Source organism: Thermobia domestica, chromosome 14 (assembly GCF_964235325.1).
Source record: "Thermobia domestica chromosome 14, izTheDome1.hap1.1, whole genome shotgun sequence".
Classification (NCBI taxonomy): Eukaryota; Metazoa; Arthropoda; class Insecta; order Zygentoma; family Lepismatidae; genus Thermobia; species Thermobia domestica.
Genome location: NC_137467.1, coordinates 5,887,069 through 5,907,853, shown reverse-complemented (window position 1 = coordinate 5,907,853; position 20,785 = coordinate 5,887,069). Strand labels below are relative to the sequence as shown.

The window sequence follows — 20,785 nt, the reverse complement described above, 5'->3', positions numbered from 1 at the left end:
TGCTTTGTACCTAAATACTGAATGTTGATAAGACATATACCATTACGGAAACATTCGATCGTGTTTACGTTTGTTTGAGAGAAATTAAAACGCCTCCACTGGTTGAAAATCCCGCCTACTATAAAATACGCTCTATGGTTCGTTTTCATAGTGCTAAAGACGTGAAAGTGGCTGAAATACGTCGTCAGATTGGTGAAGGGTATGGAGAAAACAGTATGAGCGATCGAATGGTACGGCATTAAGTTAGAGCTTTTGAAGATGTTCATAGTGAGGCACGGAAACTGTGTTGTCATCACTGAAGACTTGGCGAAAGTTGACGAAAACGTGAAAGAGAACATGTACGACCCTTGTTAAAAACTCTAACCCATTTCTGAAAAATTCCATTGTTCACAATGATCAAAAAATGTTAATATCTTTCCTCTAACCATAAGAAGTAAGTTTCCCAGGATTTTCGATGACCGAGAAGACTATTTACCTGATCCAGATGCGGTTTTATGGATTTACATAACGTTAAACAAGTTTGCTAAGCTTAATTTTCCATTTCAAATCAGATAATTAACAATGTGTTATTGTTTACCTTAGGATCAGCAAAAATATCGTTATCACCGTAATGTAGAGAAACAGGAACTGTAATTTTGCTGAGGTCATATTTTGGTGGCCTTAGTTGTCCATATTTCTTGAGATTTTTCACGGGTCCGTAATCGTATTTCTGGAATTGGCCTGAAAAGTGAATAAAATATTGAGATAGATAAATTAATAAATAGATAAACACTAGAATATACAATTTTACGTAATGTGAGAACTAAACACCTCAAAGACTGGTATCTATGGCCGTCAGTTTCATACATCACTTCAGTGCGAGTAAGATAACGTTTATAACATTACGTTTACTTGTTCGTTAGTGAGTAACCTTCCTATTGGAGTAAAATATACTGTTTTAATAATGCACGTTGTTTAGCAGTAGGTAGTGATTGAATTTGTAACAGCTAAAAAAGGTAAACACTATTATAATCCATAACGATTTACACCTTCTTTCTAGTAAAGTGCTTCAGGAAAATTGGGTGTAAAGAAAACAGTAAGAAACATGACTTACCTTGTAACGCTTCTTTAACTTAATTTAACTCAAGTTTTAAATCTACGTAGAGATCTTCTTCAGCTACGGTTTATGCAGCATCACAGGGCCGTTTATACGCAACATAAACTGCTGCTGAAGAAGATCTCTGCGTTGACTGAAAATTCAGTTAAAGGAAGAAAATCGAAGTACAAGATAAGTCATGTTTATTATGAATGTATACATTATAACTTCAACCAGTAGATAATGCAGTAAGTATTTGAGGGAAACTGCATGTACGAAAGAAAAGCATTAAGTATTTCTTGAAAATTCCATCCAGGAAAAGTACTAAGTGTGTGAAGAAAACTGCATGTGTTGAAAGCACTAAATACTTGAGGAAATTTGCATGTAAGAAAAAAGCACGAAGTACATGAGGGAAACTGCATGTAAGAAAGAAACAATAAAGCAGTTTAGAGAAACTTCTACTATAGACACTACCCATGTAAAAGTAACTCTTACAACTTGATAGACGTTGAAAAAGCTGAAATATCCAAGCTGGAAGCATTTGAAATGTGGTATGGTGCAGAATGCTGTGCATATCATGGATCGAACGGAGTTGAGTAGATTTTAGTTTAGAGACCCTTTCAGCAGCGAGGCTATATGAGACGTGGACCTACTGATTAACGCGGAATCCGAACCACAAGAGCACCCGCCGGGAATCGAACCCGGGTCTCCCACGCCAAAGGCGCGTACGCTAACCGCTTAGCCACGAGGGAGCTCGTGGATCGAACTGAAAAGGAATAAAGACGTACTAAAGGAAGCTAATGAAGGACGACAGATCATGAAGATAATAGGAAAAGGAAGAAACAACATGTTTGGCCATCTTATTCGGCACTTTGATTGGATCTGATGATGACCAACATGTTCATACAGAAATAGGATTTTGATGGAAGTATAGTTTGGCAATTTAAGTCAAATATTAGCAATGTGTTTAGCGATTCATAACCAGCTTACAGTTATCAAGATTTTGATCGGAGAGGATGATCAACTCTAACGTTCTTTGTTGATCACTTCAATACTCTCTCGAGACAATACTCCTTTTGTTCACCTACCTTCTCTTCCTAGTTTTTGCTGGAGTCATTTTCTTCCGCTTACCATTACATGACAAGAATTTCCTCATGACTCAAAGTAGGAAATGTTTGTTATTCTGTCGACACATTGATACATAAGTTATATTTCCCATTAAAAGATTTTTTTTTTTGGCCATAGTTTTGAGTTGTTACGAAACTCCCTTGATTGCTCTAAAAACGTGAACTACCTAACAGCACCAGACTGGGAATTGAATTTTATTTCCATTTAAAATTTGAAAAAATATACAAAGTATTACCCTAATAGAAAGAAAGCTTTCGTCTAGTTGGCTCGTGATTGGCTTTCAGCTTTCTACGCTTGCACTTGAAACGCACACTTTCATATAATCTGCCTTTTGTTGTACTTGCAAGCGATGCTTTAGATCCTTCGCAGAGCGTCATAGAATCACTGGCCGTTCATTGGCTATTGACTTAACTTGACTTGTAAAACGGTTGCGTCAAGCTTGAATGGATTGCTGAATGCAAGGTTGCCCCATGTAACTTCGTTACTGAAATCCAGCTTGCGGCATGCTTGCACGTTTCCCAATCAAGCTGGATGCAAGCTTGACCAACTTGCAATTCAAGCGTACAGCAAGCGGTTTGCAAGTTGTCTCTACTTCCACTAGGGTAAGATCATTAGTTATCGTGACCGCGACAATTTATGAAGACTGGACTCAACGCAATCATAAAACTGGTTGCAATCACGTGAGAGGGATCGGAAGAATTCGGAACGATTCGTGGTGCTGCCTTCCGAACGCACACTTGAGAAAACGTAAAACAACATAAATGCACGAACAATGTTGCCAAACTTAGAAAACATGGCGAACAAGCGACAAGAAAGCAGCATTTAAAAAAATATAACACTTACAGTTATTGAAACTAAACAGTAATAATAATAACATCAAAAATATAAAACAACGACAACAAAAATAAACAAAACGAAACTTAGCAGCAATCTGACAACACTGTATGCTTAGAAGATATTCTCCGTATAGCGTGAGACACTAGCAAAATTTCATGGATGAGTATTGAAGACCGGGACACACCATCGCGTTCGATTGGATGATGAAATTGGTATATCTACGTCAAGCTTCAGGACTCATTGCGGTCAGTACAATAAAATCTTTTTATACCATTATCAAACAATTTGTGTCATATTACAATATTGTTTTCAATTAGATGAATGAGTAATTGTTGAAATAGCATAATTTCGCTCTATTTTTTTTCCTTATTGTAGCATATTTCCCTTTTATTGTCCGAGTGAAAACTGTTCATAAAAATATTAATTCTGCACTTAGTAGAAGAATAAATGGACTTTGAACCCCATGAATGGAACTCACCATCTCTCATAACTTGTCCATAATGAATGAGTTCGTTAATAGATATACCAGAAGGATCATTTTCCAGAATTTGTGGTAAAATTGTCTGAAAATGAAAAGAAACAGATAGATACAAGAAATCTGATCTTCTTATAAAAAAAAGTAACGTTTAAGTAAATCTGCTATTGTATCATGCACTCATTTCATGCAGTAGTTCGGAACAATATCTTGGGATTGCAACTAGAGTTGTCACCTTTCCCAAGCAAGATATAGGGACACTTCATGCAGTTAATGGGTGGACGAGAGAAATGTACCAACGGTCCTTTTTCCGTAATAATATAATAGATCTTTTTACTGAGTAGCGAGGAAAGTCAGAGAATTTAAACCATATAGGCCATATCGTGGCATGAGAACTAGTGGAACGTAACTCCACTTTCGTAGGTTTACAGGCGAGAGGACAAAAATATTATTATCTTAGAAAGATGTGTTTTTAATAAGATGGTAATTGAGCTACGTTACAACAGATGATCGACAAGAAGAACAGATGGCGTTACGTTCCATTTACACCAAGTGGGGCTTTCAAAATTATGTCCAAACATGAAGAAAAAGAAAACCGCGTTTTTGGAGTTAGGTTCCTCTGCTTCTCATGCAATGATATATCTGGGTGAGTCAAAATTATGTATTGGCCGCGGTGGCTCAGTGGTAGAGCGTTCACCTCTGGTGCTAGGGGTCCCGGGTTCGGTCCCAGCCGCCGCCAAATGAACTTTGTGGTGGACAAACACCGTGTGCGTGGGTTTTCTACGGGTTCTCCCGTTTCCTCCCAATTTCTTCATTTCATTCATTACTCATCATCACCGTCTCCTTTAGCCTAACCGGCATAAACGTGGGACGTAAAAGTCAAAGATTTCATTTCATTTCAAAATTATGTTTCCAATTTCTTTAATTTGTTATTCGAATAGTAATGAACTTTTGTTGCCAATATTTTTTTTTTTTAGAATAAAACTTCGAAAAGTTTTTCCCTTCTTCTATTGCAGAGGCGTAGTTACGTAAATGACCACCAGGAAGCAGTTTAGTCGAAGTGAGCAATATGGCGTCTATAGGCCAGCAGAAAACATTCTGCGTGCTTGATTTTCATGCGACTAAGTCCATTGTACAAGTTCAACGGCATTCCTGTGAAAAATTTAAAGTATTTGTGCCACCACTTGCTATAACTGTTGTTGAATTGCGTGAACACAGCGTTGTACCTGTAGCCGATATCGACCCTGACATGCTTCTCTAACTCAATATGCTATGAAAAAAAAAAAACAATTTTTTGAGTTGATTAATCTGTGTGTAATCTGTGTTTACATACAGGTCTTGTTATTAAAAGCATAATAATAATAATAATAATAATAATAATAATAATAATAATAATAATAATAATAATAATAATAATAATAATAATAATAATAATAATAATTCAAATCGGGGACATCATTCTGACTCATCCTGTATATAATAAAACAGGTTATGAAATTAAATATATGTAACCTATGTATAGGCATATATGTACTTAAGTAAATTATACGTACGTAAATTAGTGATAAAAACTTTCCGAAACATTTTGAAAGGGGAAAATTTTCCGATTCGTGTCGCTCCTTCTATATCGTTATTTGCAATAAACATGGCAGGAAAGAAAAATAATTTAATAAAATGAAAATCTAAAATTCCTTCATTTCTAAGAAATTACGTATGAAAGAAAAATTAATGTACTTTGTCCTCAGAATTTATCTTTCATCATAAAAAATAATAATATCGACGTCCCATTAATTTCATAGCTTTACTACTTTTCTCCATTTGCGTTGTACTTTCATCACATATAACTAGGCAGACCCAATATAAAGTATTTGACTATAATTCTTCTATTACTTCCCGGCAGGATCTCATGTAATTCGAATTCCACGTTAATCAGTAGGTTCCGTCTTATATAGCCTCGCTGCTGAACGGGACGTAAAAATCTCAAAATCAACTCATGAACTCTTCTATTACAAAAAAAAAAAAATACCGAAATTAACTTAAGTAACTCATTAAAGCAAGAAAATTTTCGGCAAACAAGCATATATTCAAATATTTAGAAAAGAAAGTAAATTGTAAATAATATAACAGCTTTGTCCAGTTCTTCTAGTCAAAGAAAAATAAAATAAAAAAACTGAAATTCTTAATAAGTAACTTAATTATAATTTATAAAATAAAAAAATTTCCTTTGTTTTTTATATATAGTCGAGTACCGATAACCCGAACACGTTTAATCCGAACATCCGGTTAATCCGAACAAGTCCTGGAGGAAACTTTTATTTTATTTATTTATTTGTGCCGAAAATACTCATTTTTAGGAAATCCATAACTAAAAGGATAAAAAATAGGTGCCTGATTTCCTCGAACATAACTTTCAATATAACTTTCAATATAACTTTCAATATAACTTTCAATATGACTTTCAATATAACTTTCAATATAACTTTAATATAACTTTCAATATAACTTTCAATATGACTTTCAATATAACTTTCAATATATCTTTCAATATAACCTTCATTATTACTTTAATATAACTTTCAATATAACTTTCAACATGCAAACTGTAATACGCAAATGCTCAGAGAAAATGTTCCACTGAGAGAACAGCTGACAAGCTGCCGAACTCTGCAGAGTAAACTACACGAAGATAGTAATACCCACTAACGGAAAGATTTGTAACTACTGTACGTATTGTACGTGGAATAATAAAGGCATCAAGTTATTCCAACAATTTTAACATTTTTCTAGTACAGTACGTATACTGTAGTCAGAAAACGTGTTTTAAAATACTATACGCTATGTATTACAACACAATAGACCCGTTCACCCGCTTCAAACCGCGATTTTACTGTTATTCCGGCTAATACGAACAATCACGTAATCCGAACAGGGTTCGTTTCCAATTAGTTCGAATTAGCGGAACTCCACTGTATATACAAATTTTTGTCTATCAGATAAAAATGTACTGTCTTCTTCTTTATCATTCTTTTACACAATTTTTATAAATAATACTTTTTCAATACATACCTCTTCCTGATCATATTTTAAAGGATTATAATTTATAATAATGAACAAACTTGTGACTACTACAGTGTGTCCCATAATTATGTATATGATGTTTGACTGATTGTGGAATTTGTAATTCTGGACAAAAAGTTTCGATATGGCAACACTGTGTAGCCTGGGAGTGGGGATAACGGTCACTGGACTTAGAACCGTTAGTGTGCCATACCAGTGCAAGAGTGACTAAACGAAACATTCCCGAACCGCTGGATCAATTGACGTGGGTCGATCTCCCGATTTGCCACAACCTGACTTTTTCTTATGAGCAGTTTTAATGGACAAACTGTATCAACATCACATACACAATTTGGTCGAACAACGGGGAGCTATTACGCAGGAGTTCCACAGGATACTAGTACGGGTCTGTCAAACTGCTTGTGACAACTTTACTCTTCGTCTCCAGGCATGTATTGATTTGGATGGTGGATTGATGGACCATATCATGGAGAAAATATTAAAATTCTTAAAAGCAGAAATATACAAGTTATGTTTCTAGATCAAGTTATGTTGCTAGTTGTGTTCAAGTTATGTTGCTTATGTTCAAGTTATGTTGCTTATGTTCAAGTTATGTTGCTAGTTGTGTTCAAGTTATGTTCAAGTTATGTTGCTTATGTTCAAGTTATGTTGCTAGTTGTGTTCAAGTTATGTTGCTTATGTTCAAGTTATGTTGCTAGTTGTGTTCAAGTTATGTTCAAGTTATGTTTCTAGATCAAGTTATGTTGCTAGTTGTGTTCAAGTTATGCTCAAGTTATGTTGCTTATGTTCTAGTTATGTTGCTAGTTTCTTTACCGCAGTCTTTGAAACATTTTATGCATAATTATGGGTCACCTGTATATGAACTGATTTTTAAAAAAAGTGGAATAACCAATATCCATAAGATTGTTTGCACCAGTATACTGAAAGTAGTTGTATGCAACTGAAAGATTAAAAATGGGTTTTCATAAGAATTAATAATATAATAAGCTTTTGACTGTGTAAATGACTCTTTCAAGTTTTTCCTTTTATAGTTGACTAAGTAAAGTATATCTGAATAAAAATCAAATTAATGCAGAACTTTTGTCTGTTTCAACAATAATAATTTATATAATGGACTTCTATGCAGTATTTTTTTTCTATTAAATAAATGCATTTTCAGAAGCTTTCTTCTGCACTTTATACAGACACAAAAACGCATTGTACATTTTTCATCATCAACTACGGAATAATATCTGAAGATCTTCCAGTAAAGAAAATTGTTCTTAGAATATTATAATTTGGTGTTATTCTAATATTCCTAAACATGGATTCAATCAATTTTATAGTTTAATGTGGAATTGATACCTGATCGTGGATATATTTAGAACATAAATGGAAGATTATCACTTACCCTGTTCAGTTGCTTAGAGTCCCATCCGGCCAGAAGAAATAACGATTTAGCACAAACTTCTTGAAGTGGTGCGTTCTTCTTGCAAACGCCTTGGCCAAACAAATGGAAATATACTGAGTGAGGAAGAAATTCGTAGATACCCAACAGCCGAGTGAGAACCTTAAAAATTGTAGATCAATAATTCTCGTTTGTTATTTATTGTATTTCTTAATCTAGTATAAATGTGTATCTAGTGTACTGCAACAATAGAATGATACAAGGTATGATCATAAAATGAGGTGAAGGAACGACGCTACAAACGTTTGATGTATTTTGTCCCATAACCTGATCCGTTGAGACAGGAAGTGTCAAGTTGGAACACGTTCTGACTTGCAGCGTTGCCAATATGTACGATTATTATCGAATCATACGATAATTTTGACCCACTACAATGCAAAGACAGTTTTGATGGTAATTGAAATTCAAAAAAAAAAAAAAAAAAAAATTCATTCGTTGCGTGAAAAACAGTATGAATTTTGCAACGTATGTGACAAAATTACTCAAAACTTTACAAAAATGACCAGTGTCTCGAGAAAGTAAATAAAGCAGGTAAATTAACGTTAATACAGTAGTAATTTGAATACTTTTATGTTATGATGTTAACTACATTTTTCGTTTATCGTACTTTAATATCGTAAAACCAGTTAATCTGCTTACAAATGTTTATTATTACTAAGTACCTAATTGGTTAATCCGATCATTGTAGTTTAACATATACTTTGAACACCGATACTGTGTAAGACGGAACGTACTGGAAAACTGATCCAAGCAACTTCTAGTATTTGTATTCCAGACAAGTGGTTCCACCTGTAATCAAACTGGGAATCACGAGCATGGAACACCCGAGTTATCTAGTCGATGAAGGAGTAATTACTAGCAACTTGATGTACATACGTCTTCCATATAAAATGCTGAAGGGAAATCAGATTATTTCCAATAAACTTGTAAGGAATTAAATTTTAATCTTGTTTTCTATCCAGATTGTTAAATATAGTTTAATCTGTAAACGTTCTAGGTAAGTTACAGAGTTACGACCTCTTAATAATAATAATAATAATAATAATAATAATAATAATAATAATAATAATAATAATTATTATTATTATTATTATTATTATTATTATTATTATTATTATTATTATTATTATTATTATTATTATTATTATTATTATTATTATTATTATTATTATTATTATTATAAAGCTTGATATTGAGACTGGAAACAAAAGGTACGATAACTTTACAATCAAAGCGATAATTTTAGGTGATACGTACGATAATATCTTGTGATCAGGTTGGCAACGCTGCTGACTTGTCAGTCAGCGTCCAGAGCCGCTAGACTGAGGATGTGTTTACCGTGTCTGCCGCGCATCATGAATTTGGAAAAACGCGTGAACATTGCATTCTGTTTCAAGTTGCAAAAGAAAAAAAAAAGGCCAAATAAATTCATGAAATTTTGAAATTGGTGTATGGCCAATAATGCTGTAACTCTAAAGACTATTTGCAAGTGGTATGAGCGATTTAAAAGCGGAAATGAGTCGCTCAAAGACAAATAACGTTCGGGACATCCATTAACCGCAAAAACAGAAGAAAAAGTGCAAAATGTGGCAAAACTTGTTCATTCAAACAGGCGAATATCTATTTGAGAGTTTCCTTCCAAAGAACTAAGCATCTCGTACGTGTCTTTACAAAGCATTTTAATCACCGATTTGGAAATGAGAAAAAGTAAGTGGGAAATTCGTTCCCCGACTTTTGACTGACGAACAGGAGTTTTTAGCGGAAAAAATATTCGTCTGTCCACATCCACCGTACTCTCGATATATAACATGGCACGACATTTGACTCTTCCCCAAAATTAAAACCATCCTTCAAGGAAAATGTTTTCACCCCATATGTGATATTGAGAGGGCTACGACACAGCAACTGAACGCCCTTTCGAAAGAAGCCTTCCAGAAATGCTTCCAGTCATGGATTGCTAGCCAAGGACAGCACTTTGAAGGAGATTAAATCAAATTCCATGTATGCTTATTACTGTGTTTCTAATAAAATTATATGATCACACTTTATATATAATTCTTTCCATCTAAAGTGGTAAACAATTAAAACAAACTGTTCTTCCAATTTCTCTTTGACGATGCTAAAACGGGAAGGCAAGTCGCTCCTCTTGTTAGGTAGAAAACTTTTTCAAGGTGCACTCATGTCCAAAATGGTTGTCGCATATCTATAACTGTCTTCTTGTAAGAATATATTTTGATTATGATCTTGCAGGGTGATTATGATTATGATCTTGATTATGATTTTAATACTGATATTATGTGTATAATCGGTAAATGTATATTTGTGGTAAATTTCATAGGAAAAGTATTATAAATACAAAAATTAGAATAAATAAAACAAAATGTTGCTAAATGCACAAGAAAGTTTTATTTTCGTTTTATTGTTCTTATTTACTGCTCTTTTGACATGAAATTTGGCACATACATGTCTTTGCCGATTATACACATACTAACATTATAAGAAATACCGGGCGAATTCGTTATCAAATTATATTCCTACAAAAACATATTTATAGACATGCGACAATAATTTTGGACATGAGTGTACATTTCATATAAAATCTAAATACCATCTAAATGCGCTCAAATTTGCTGACGCTGAGAAGGCATTGTTCTTCTATTTTGCCACTATCAGACACTGCTAATAACAATATGTAAAATTAATCTATAAAAGATGTATAACTTATAAAAAATAATATATTTATAACAAGAATTTTAAGAATGATCCAAAAAACGCATCAGAAGATTCCGATCTTGGACAATAATTAGTTTTTGCATTCGATGCCACAAAATTTCTGAACGACTCCTAAATGAGTTTTCGTATTTTTTACGGAATAAGCACATCATACTGAGTTAAACGATAGTTTATGTTTGGCTACATTATATGTAGTTCTCCATATATGGGGAGTACAAGAATTTTTTGGATTGAATGAAATATATTGGATTTTTTTGGATGATTGGACACAAAATTTTTGAACGGCCTCTAAATCAAGTTTTCGTATTTTTTACGGAATAACCACATCATACTGAGTTAAGTGTTAGTTTGGGCTTGGCTATATTGTATGTAGTTCTCCAGATATAAGGCCTACAAGATTTTTTTTTGCCTGAAATATATTGGATCTTTTGATCCAATTAATATATATAATATCATTATTAATTACTGTGTCACTACAGAGTGCCCTTCAAAAGGATTTACACTGTTTGAATATTAATAACGGACAAGGTATTAAAGATAATCTAATCTAATTATTATTATCAAATTAGTATTATTTGGCGCTCTCACGACTAGTAAATGTAGTCATTCATTTATTTTGTTTATTTTGTTTTCATTCAGTTGCCAGTAATGACAAGTAATTAACAAGATGGCTGGGAACTTCTCCTTTGAGCAGTAGATTATAAAGTTATTCTGGAAATGTGAGAACATTAAAGGAATGCAGAAGGGATGGTGAGCAGAATTAGAAATTACTCCACCGTTACGTGTAAGAATTACGGAATTACGTGACAAGTTTGAGAGACAAAGAACTGTGTGTGGCAAGAAGAATTTACTAGCTGGTGAAAGAGTGGTGGAAGAAGTGTTACTAACTTTTACAAGATCCCCTCAGAAATCCACATGGCAAGTTTCGCGTTAATTATGTGTAAGCAAGTCTAGCGCTCACCGCATTTTAAAGCAGGAAAACCCTACATTTCCAGATTGCTTCATGCAATCAATGAGGACGATTCGGATAGGCACCTTCAATTTTGTGAATGGATTTGCAATAATGAACAGTTGATTGATTTTATTATTTTGTCTGATGAGGAAACTTTTAAATTGAATGCAAGAATTAATGGCCACAACTGTGTGTACTGGGCAAGATAATTCCCTTCCTGGGTCATCAGTACGGTGTGGTATGTCTGTCAGAAGACTTATCGGTTCATTCTTTTACAGAAGAACAATGACAGGTTCAGAGTACCTTAACATGTTGCATAAAAAAGTTGTACCAGTTGTTCATCTATTCTACTCAGATGATTTTTTTTTAACAGGACGGCGCACTGCCACATTACTATCGACACGTGCAGCAATTTCTGGATCAAACATTTGTTAAGTGGTGAATAGGCTGAGAAGGAAATATCGAGTATCCACCCAGATCTCCCGATGTAACACTGTTAGACCTCTATTTATGGGGAATTCAAAAGAACACTGTCTACGCCACAAAACAACGTCGCTGGTTGCCATGAAAGAAGCGATAAAGATTGCTTGTGAATCAATTCCAAAGAAAACTATATGACATGTTTTCCAGCCCACAGTACTGGCGACAATGTATTGCTGCCAACGGAGGGCATTTTGAACATATTCCACACTGGAACATCATCAGTAATGTTTTGAACATAACAATCATATTTTGTTTATTTTTTTCTAGTTATGTAGTCCAAACAATGTAAAACCTTTCGTAGGACTCCCTGTATGGTGATTTGATTTTAGTTTTTTTTTAACTATATACAAGTCCGCTCTTCACACTAGCCGAACCAAAAACAAAGGAAGGGGGCATCTGGAAGATCAGCGTAGGCTTGAGATGTGAAAGTTAACATGCATAGACCTATACGAAATGAAATGAAATCTGTGAGTTTTACGTCCCACGGTTATGCCGGTTAGGCTAAAGGAGACGGTGATGATGAGTAATGAATGAAATGGTGGAATGAAGAAAGTGGGAGGAAACGGGAGAACCCCGAGAAAACCCACGCACACAGTGTTTGTCCACCACAAAGAGACCTATACGAGTATACATAGGCCTATAGTTATTGTCAAAAGACTGAGTATACTGATAACTTTTAGAATTTTCGAAATGAAGAAAACATTGTGTCCGTAAAAAAAAAAGTGTTTATTGGACTCGTTTTAGAAAATAAACAACGTTGTTCATTTAAGGATACGAAATTTCACGATATTGTTGACCTCCAGACAAATTTATTGAATAAAGCTGCTTGGCAATATACAGATAAATAATGAACAGATAACTGACGTCATACTTTGTTTGATGATGCATCGTTTCAGGACCTTGCCGTGGGGGGGCGAGCGGGGCGAAAGCCCCTGGCGCCGAAGTAAGGGGGCGAAAAAATCGGGAGAAAAAAGAAAAAAGAAAGGAAAAATTGTTTGGAATATAGGTATGGGAGCGCCGTCGTATACTCTCGCCACGGGCGCTGATTTTCCACTGCACGGCCCTGCATCGTTTTAACATCTAGTGCTGTATGTATGAACCCTTGTCAGTAGTTGTCTCTTTACTTCAACGAACAGTTGTGTGAGTTATTCAATTATGTAGTAATTAATATGTGCAAAATTGGATGCAAATCTGTAATATGCGATCTGTTTTCATTCGTGTGAACCAGTTGAATAGCGTGAAGAATATACAAATGCTATAAACTGTGGGAAAGAAACTGTGAGTCCAAACAATGCTCAAGTTGTTATTTTGAGAGAAGACAGTCATTCTCTGAAAAAAAGAAAGAAAAAATAGCTCATCAACCAGGCGGAACAGTTTGTTGGGCTCTTGAAAGATAGTTACAAAGTGTATAAATATTACACAGAAACACACTGTCGTTCAAAAATAACAATTTCTCTCAAGAACAATGAGCTGGTCAGAACTTTTTCAAGAAGACTGTACTACCGACTTAAGTAAATCCGAAACGGATCCCAGTGAAATTGACACTATCAGAGTCGCATGAAATTAAGACATTAACGAAATTGAAGAAACTACCGACACATCTGGCAATTCCCAACCCGATCCTTATCCGAAACACGCATTCACCATGCCCTTCACAAATGGTCCGTAAGATAAATAATTATGCTCTGAAAGACAACTACAGAAAACTGCAAGAGCCCCATTTGACATGAGAGCGATGAAAGTATATTGTCACAAGGTTTGAATATATTTGACCGATTGTTGAAAGGTTCCAGTAATTACGTACAGAAATGTTGATGAAAAAGACAAAGCAATTTTGTTTATCAGTTCACCGAAAGTTACTTATGCGGTTTCATGATTGACACTAAAAATTTTTGCAGGGAAAGCTTGAAGCTACGTCGCGTAGCCAACAATCTGGAAATCGATGCGATGTGTTATCAGGAACTTATTTCTAACTATATTTACAAAAACGCAGTCCCTACGCTGTACACAGAAGACACCAGGTGGATGCAACCTCATCTGATAAAGGGAACCTCAGGAGGGTAGAACCTCATCAGATACAGTCATAACCAAATCATCGATGCCGTTCTGCAGATGGCTGGAAGCAAGGGTCGAAATTAGTACTATTCCATTTATTTAAATATTAGTAGAGTCCCGATGCTACCCCAATGAACTACCCTGCCTCTAAATTTGTGAAATGCCTTTGTTCTCGCAAGTTGAGCATAGTTTTCGGCCGCTGGATAGCGTCCCTACAAGAGTGGAATGGAATAGGCTTTAACGCCTGCGAAGAAGCGCTTTTTCAGTGGAAACTATGCTGTCAGGCAATCGTTAAGAGTGTTGGTCCATACGCAGAATATAACCAACTTTAAAAGCATAGATTGTCACAAGCGAGCGAACACTTCTAAGTTGCCTATATAGAAACATATAAACTAGTATAAAAATATTATGATTAGTGATTCTGATTATATTAAACTTACCACCAATTCGTTCAGGAATGGAACAAGAAGCCGAAAAGGAGTTGTGGCATACGTCAGAGTGGCCACTGGACCCAAAAATAGACACATCTTTAGTTTGTCGTTATATTCAGGTCTCTCTGATAGCAAGACAAGATTCGACGTTGACCCCCTGGAATGTCCGATGTAAAATAACTTTTTCTCTCCTGTTAGCATTAAAATATAGTCTATAACTGTCGGGAGATCGTGCAGTCCAATGTCATGCCAGCTGAAAAATGTTGAAATTTATTAATGAAATTACATTTTTCTTTCAGTTATTGTATCAGCTACTATACACTAATATTTGTGGAAATTGCAACAGTAATTAAGGTACTTGTCAGTGAATATATATTCACTGATTGTACAAGAAATATTACAATTTCGGAAATATACATCTGCAACTTTGGTCAATCAGTATGGCGTAATTCACCCCACATCCTGATTTGCTACAATCAGATCCTCAGTACATCATAGGAATCGCCTGCCGTCCTGATTGTATGGAATCCAGATCCCTACGTACTAAACCAGAGGATCTGTACGCCGTGACATTGGAACTGGTACTGAGAAATCGCTATCCATATTGATTGTTTCCCATGAAGCATGTAACGATCCTCTTTGAGCGTTACATTTTTTTCTCAAAGAGACTATTTCATAGAAACGTCCACTTTTATTTTTCCCAATTCTCGACCCCTTTGATGGATTCAATATGGTCGACAATTGGGCTGGTTTGTTTAGCTACTTTCTTTGTTAGTCTATGGCCCGCATCGAGTTGGATTTTCTCAATTCCGCGAGATGGCGTTAGTGGCTTAAAAACTGGAGTATTTGTATTTTCATTTAGATTGAGTAATTTGTGTGTGAGTATATTCATTAAATAACAACATATATTTAATTTAGTTTCGTCTCATTATATTCAAGTTTATATCATAATTTTCGTTTAGCTTTTGTGTTATGCTGCGCAATTAAGAGCAGCCAATCAGGGAGCGAGGAGGATTTTGAGCGCACTTCTTTGTTCTGCCTCCCTGTACCGCAAGAAACATGGCCGTCGAATGGTAGCTTACTAGCGTACCGAGGATAAAATTGGAATACTGAACGAAACAATGTAATTAGTTACCGTTAAGTGATTCTATATAAGAAAAGTGGTGTGTTGTAGCGAGAATGCAGGAGCAACATAACTTATACAACTTATAAGCTACCTTTCCCAATTGGCTGGCCAGTAATTTCACCAGCCAGGTTTTAACTAAGTGCACAATGATTTTTTAATATGGGAATTTGAGGAACCGTAAAGGTTTATCGTAATCCTGTCTGTGGTGTTAACATTCTCTGTAATGACATCAGGAACTGTCTTCCTGTTCCGGTTTGGTCTTACCCGCTGTTTTTTTAATAATTTCTTGTGACGTCGTCAGTGTAGACTATCCTCTACGGTGACTTAGTGCCTATGGTCGACTCATGTCTGTCTATTGAAGCTGAGAACAAATACTGCATCCAGTTCGTCGTCTAGTTCTTCTGAGGGTTGCCATGGGTGTAATTCTACGCCCTGGCTTGGGGTCTGTTGTCGCGTCATGTCGAGTGGCCTGGAGAGACTGCCGGAGATTGGTTGTCGTTCACGATGCTGCTGTAACCATGCCTTTTTAAATTGGCCTACTGTGCTAATCTCACTCCACCTGTGGGATACTGTGAGTACCTGTTGCACTGACTTTGATCATCCGTCTCCAGGTAACTCTTTATATTATTCAGTTTCGACGTAGCTGGTCGAAGAACTGACTTTCATATTGGAACTGTTCGATATCGTCATTATTTCAAATAATTAATAAAATTGATACAGTCTTTGTTCGTAAATTATTGAGTCAAGTATTATCAATATCGTGTATTTACTCAATTTTCATTTCTCTTACGATGTCTAAAATGTTGTCTATTACCACGCGTTCTGTATGTAATATGACTGAGTAAACTCAAGGTGAGCTCTCCATCCAGTAAGTCGATTCATATGCCGACGGGGTAGTCCGATGTCAATGTCATTTCTCCCTTGCATTAAGCGAAAATAGTTTCTTAGGTCGAGCAGATATATAAATGGATCATTTACTTTACAGCTTGCTCATGTTCGACCCGTTAGTGGGCACTCCGTATTGTTTGCTATAATCCATAGTTTATGATCTGTAATTGAAGTTGCCACGTAAGAGAAAGATTCATGTTAATCCTTGAAGTATTTATATATCCTATCTTTAGTTAAGAAGCTACTTTAAACCGTCATGTGATGGTGACAGGGGTGGAGTTCAGGTTGCTGGCTGGTCTAGTACCTCCTATGAATGTTTCTGCTATATGTATTATTACCCCCGCTGTTTAATTGTAAGCCAGGTCGAGGAGTGGCGCCCTCTTAATACAGTTGGTTGAGGAAGAGTAGTGGAAGCGTTACGTTCTTGGGAAGGAGGATTGGTCGACTCAGCCGCATAATTACTCCCTCTGTAATGAGATGTTTTGTAAGCAGTAATGTACCTTTGTATTCTCCCTTCCTTTATTACAATGTAGCTTACTAAAGGTTCTATCTCAAATGTTTGGTCGAGGAATGTAAACAGCTGTTTAACGTATTATCAAGGATAACATCTAAAATGCTGTTGTTACTGGTTATTCCATTGTATTGGTGTGAGAAGTTTTCTAAAAATCCGAGAGACTGAAGTACATATGTGTAATGATTTTTTTCTCAAACTATGGTTATTGAGTCTAGCTGAACTTTATAATCGCTAACATTGATATAATTCCTGGAATTATCTGCTGTTCGCTAAAGAGGTTAAATAAATATAATATGCAAATTATATGGTGTTATTTTGGCAATCGATTTTTTTCTTTCCTTTCATGGTAGCGATGACACCATTGGTGGGCAAGAGTCTGGAAATTAAATAGCGTTGTGCTTACTGGCCCATAATTGTAGCATAAGGAAGAAAGTAGTTTCGGCGACCCAATTTATTTTATTTTTTCTCTTTCTTTCCCCTGTACAACATTAGCTACAAATGAAGGTGTAAACAGTAACGTTTCAAATTTGACATACCCAGCGAGGGATGTCACAAGTTGGCTTTCCAGTTCAGGATTCAATTAGTGTAAATTGTCTCGTTACATGTTGGCTTGTCATAGCTAGGATTGTCTCGTAACAAGCATCTACGTACCAAAATCAGAGCCTCTGTACACTGTGCCGTTGGATGCATTCTTGAGGAATCGCCTACCATGTTGCTTGTATCGACACTGTCTCTTTGAAGACTGTGATGTGTAGAATGGAAACCCATCATACTCTTACTTCTCTCATGTACCGGTAATTAATGAGATTCCTTTAAATCCGTAACAGCTGAGATCGCACGTTGTACCTAATGGTGACACACAAAATCACATATGTCTTTCGTCTATCACGATATTCGGCAAACTACGCTAGCAAGTTGTGCTCGTTACGATACCTTCACTGAAGAATAGGTTGAAGCCCTGTAAACATGCTTGTCTGCGACTCAATATTCCAGTGATAGCTTTCATCCGCTTATTGTAGCTTGAGTAGCTGCTGTTTCAGTCTCAATACAAGTGGATTCAAAGATATGTATATCGCTAGTAAAGCGTTCAACAGATGCCATCAAATTGCCGACACGGACAAGTCCTCACCCATCACCGTGTTCCAGCGTCGAGCTAACGCTGTGGACATTTTGCATTAACATTTACAGACTGAAGTCCTTTGTTGTAATTTTTGTTAATCAGCTCGCGGCAGTTTTACAATTTTCGCAATAAAATATTGCAACATTAGATAACCTAATATTCATATTATAAAAATACACACTTAGAACAACAGAATACACTTAATGGAAGACGTTTGTACTTTTCTATAAATTTTTCATTGTATTATGATAATTTAAACGAATATTTGGATAATTTGAGGTTCATTTTGTCCATATGGTAATCTCTCTGATGCAAAGAAACAAGCAGTAAATTTGTTAAGTATTTCCAAAACGCAAGGTTGTCATTAATTCATATCAGAGCAAGTGCAGGGCCTTCCCGACCATTTACATATTCCCATTTTGTATTTCTTTTCTCTTTCTTTCTTTCTCTCTCTCTCTTCTTTGTCAATTATACTTTTCGGGGTAAATCCTGTTCTTCGAAACTGTCCCGACAGCATGAGTTTTAAATCAGCAGAATTTAAGTCACCAGAAGGGAAAAACAGTAGGACCCATATAAATATAAAGCACGTCTCCCTTTCCCAAATAGTTACTAAATTATTTCAATAAAAAAATATTACATTAGGTTAGCCACATTTCTTAAGGAATCTCTAAAATATCTTGCACTTGAGCAAGCATATATTAAAACACTAATGATAGATGGCATAGAAAAATGGCGATAACGACATTAATTAGGACCAAAAAAAGTTGTTGGTAGTTAAATAAACAATTATTCAGTTGCTTTTATATAGAGAGAACAAGGATGTTATAAAATAGAGGATCTGCCCTTACAACAAAATCTTGAAGCCACACGTCACAGTTTCACCTACTCTGCCTACTCTGGCCAATAAGATTGCAATGTTGTGAGCCAACAATCATGGCGGGAAAGAAAGTAGCCAATCAGACAATGGCTAAAACGAGAGGAGCTAAATAGACGTGCCGATGCTCGGTTGTTTTTTTGGCTTTATTGATTTAATATTATGAAGATACATATGATCAGATCCTCTATTTTATAACATCCTTGATATAGAGGGTGGGCGGAAATTAATCTCCTACTAAAAATCGTTTATAACTTTTATAATACTTAACCGATTTTTATGAAACATAAAGCATTTTGTTTCTTATAACAGTAGAATTTATTTTATGTTATCTCATTTAAGGCATTCAGGTATCAGTGGTGGCTAATCCTAGCGCAACCACCAGGCACGTATCCAGGGGGGTTTAGGGGGCCGGGCCCCCCTAAATTTTTGCTGCTTCCCTGAAGGTTTCACGGTTGGCTTGCAAATGAACTATAATATGGTTGTATCGCCCCCCTACATTTTTGGGCTGGCTACTGCCCTGGCAACGACTAACCTTGTGTGAACGGACTTAGGTGGCATTTTGGTACGAAATATGGTAGTCCGTGGTACAAGTACATAGGTGATGGCGAAGTTCGTGCTCCGAAAGATGCAAAGACCATAAAGAATTGCCATTCGACGCTAAGGACACAGATTCTGTAGCAGATATTAGTAGACGGAAGAATATTAGGTTATATTTATTCGGTTTTGGATCATTGTTTTATAAATATAGTAATTAGATGAAATGGATTGACATGAAACTACAGAAAAAAATATGTAGGTAGTTTAATTTCGAAAATATATTTGCAGAAGAAACGGGAAGTTTGTTTGGTATGTATCGTTCTATTGAATTGCACGGGAAAGTTGCACTTTCTTATCCAGTTTATTCGAAAGTTAGAACATGTGACACATATTTATGTTTTCCCGAGGGTGCTCGATATCAGCATCATTGCCATCATGATTTTTTTGTCAAGCACAAAGGGGATCAAACTGTATAATGAAGAAGTCTAAAGACGCCAGCCAATAGCCACGGAGCGTTCAAGGTAACGGAAAGTGCATCACACCTAGTACCCGAGTTTAATCCATTGAGGATTTAAAACCATCATTTGCACGTTGAGTGAAAAGAATTCAATCTGTTAACCTGAAAGTAACTTCACCTGCGGAGGCCGTGTATGTTATAACCCTATAGTAATATTGCAACAGTAAATGTGCATTTTCAACCATGGGCGAACTTGGTTCGAATATTTTCATGTGTAAATACTACACTATTTTCTAAAGGAATAATAAAGTCAAACTTACCTGAATTTCCAGAATTTTTTCGAATTAGGATTCAGTTTTGTATGATTTCTGCAGTACAGGTTTCCTCTGGCATTACCCAACCATACATCGTAACCATTGTCAGAAAGGAGAAGTGCTAAAAAGAAAATATGTAAATTACTATTTTTAGATTTTTGAAGGAGGAATTAAGAAAATTACTCATACAATATTTCGTGTGAAGTATTGTATTGTAATATGAGAAAAATTATTGGATAAGGGTAAAACTAATCATCT

General features: G+C 35.6%; 1 protein-coding gene across 1 annotated transcript in view; it reads right to left on the bottom strand.

The window, feature by feature from the left end:
* LOC145670658 (lipase 3-like) overlaps nt 1-20,785 on the bottom strand; it is a 50,506-nt gene that overhangs the window by 13,017 nt on the left and 16,704 nt on the right. The window contains exons 4-8 of the mRNA XM_081739447.1: nt 20,534-20,648; nt 14,704-14,947; nt 7,984-8,142; nt 3,519-3,603; nt 578-720 (exon numbers count right to left, since the gene is read on the bottom strand). Coding sequence (XP_081595573.1) covers nt 578-720; nt 3,519-3,603; nt 7,984-8,142; nt 14,704-14,947; nt 20,534-20,648 — 746 coding nt within the window. The remainder of the gene's footprint in view (nt 1-577; nt 721-3,518; nt 3,604-7,983; nt 8,143-14,703; nt 14,948-20,533; nt 20,649-20,785) is intronic.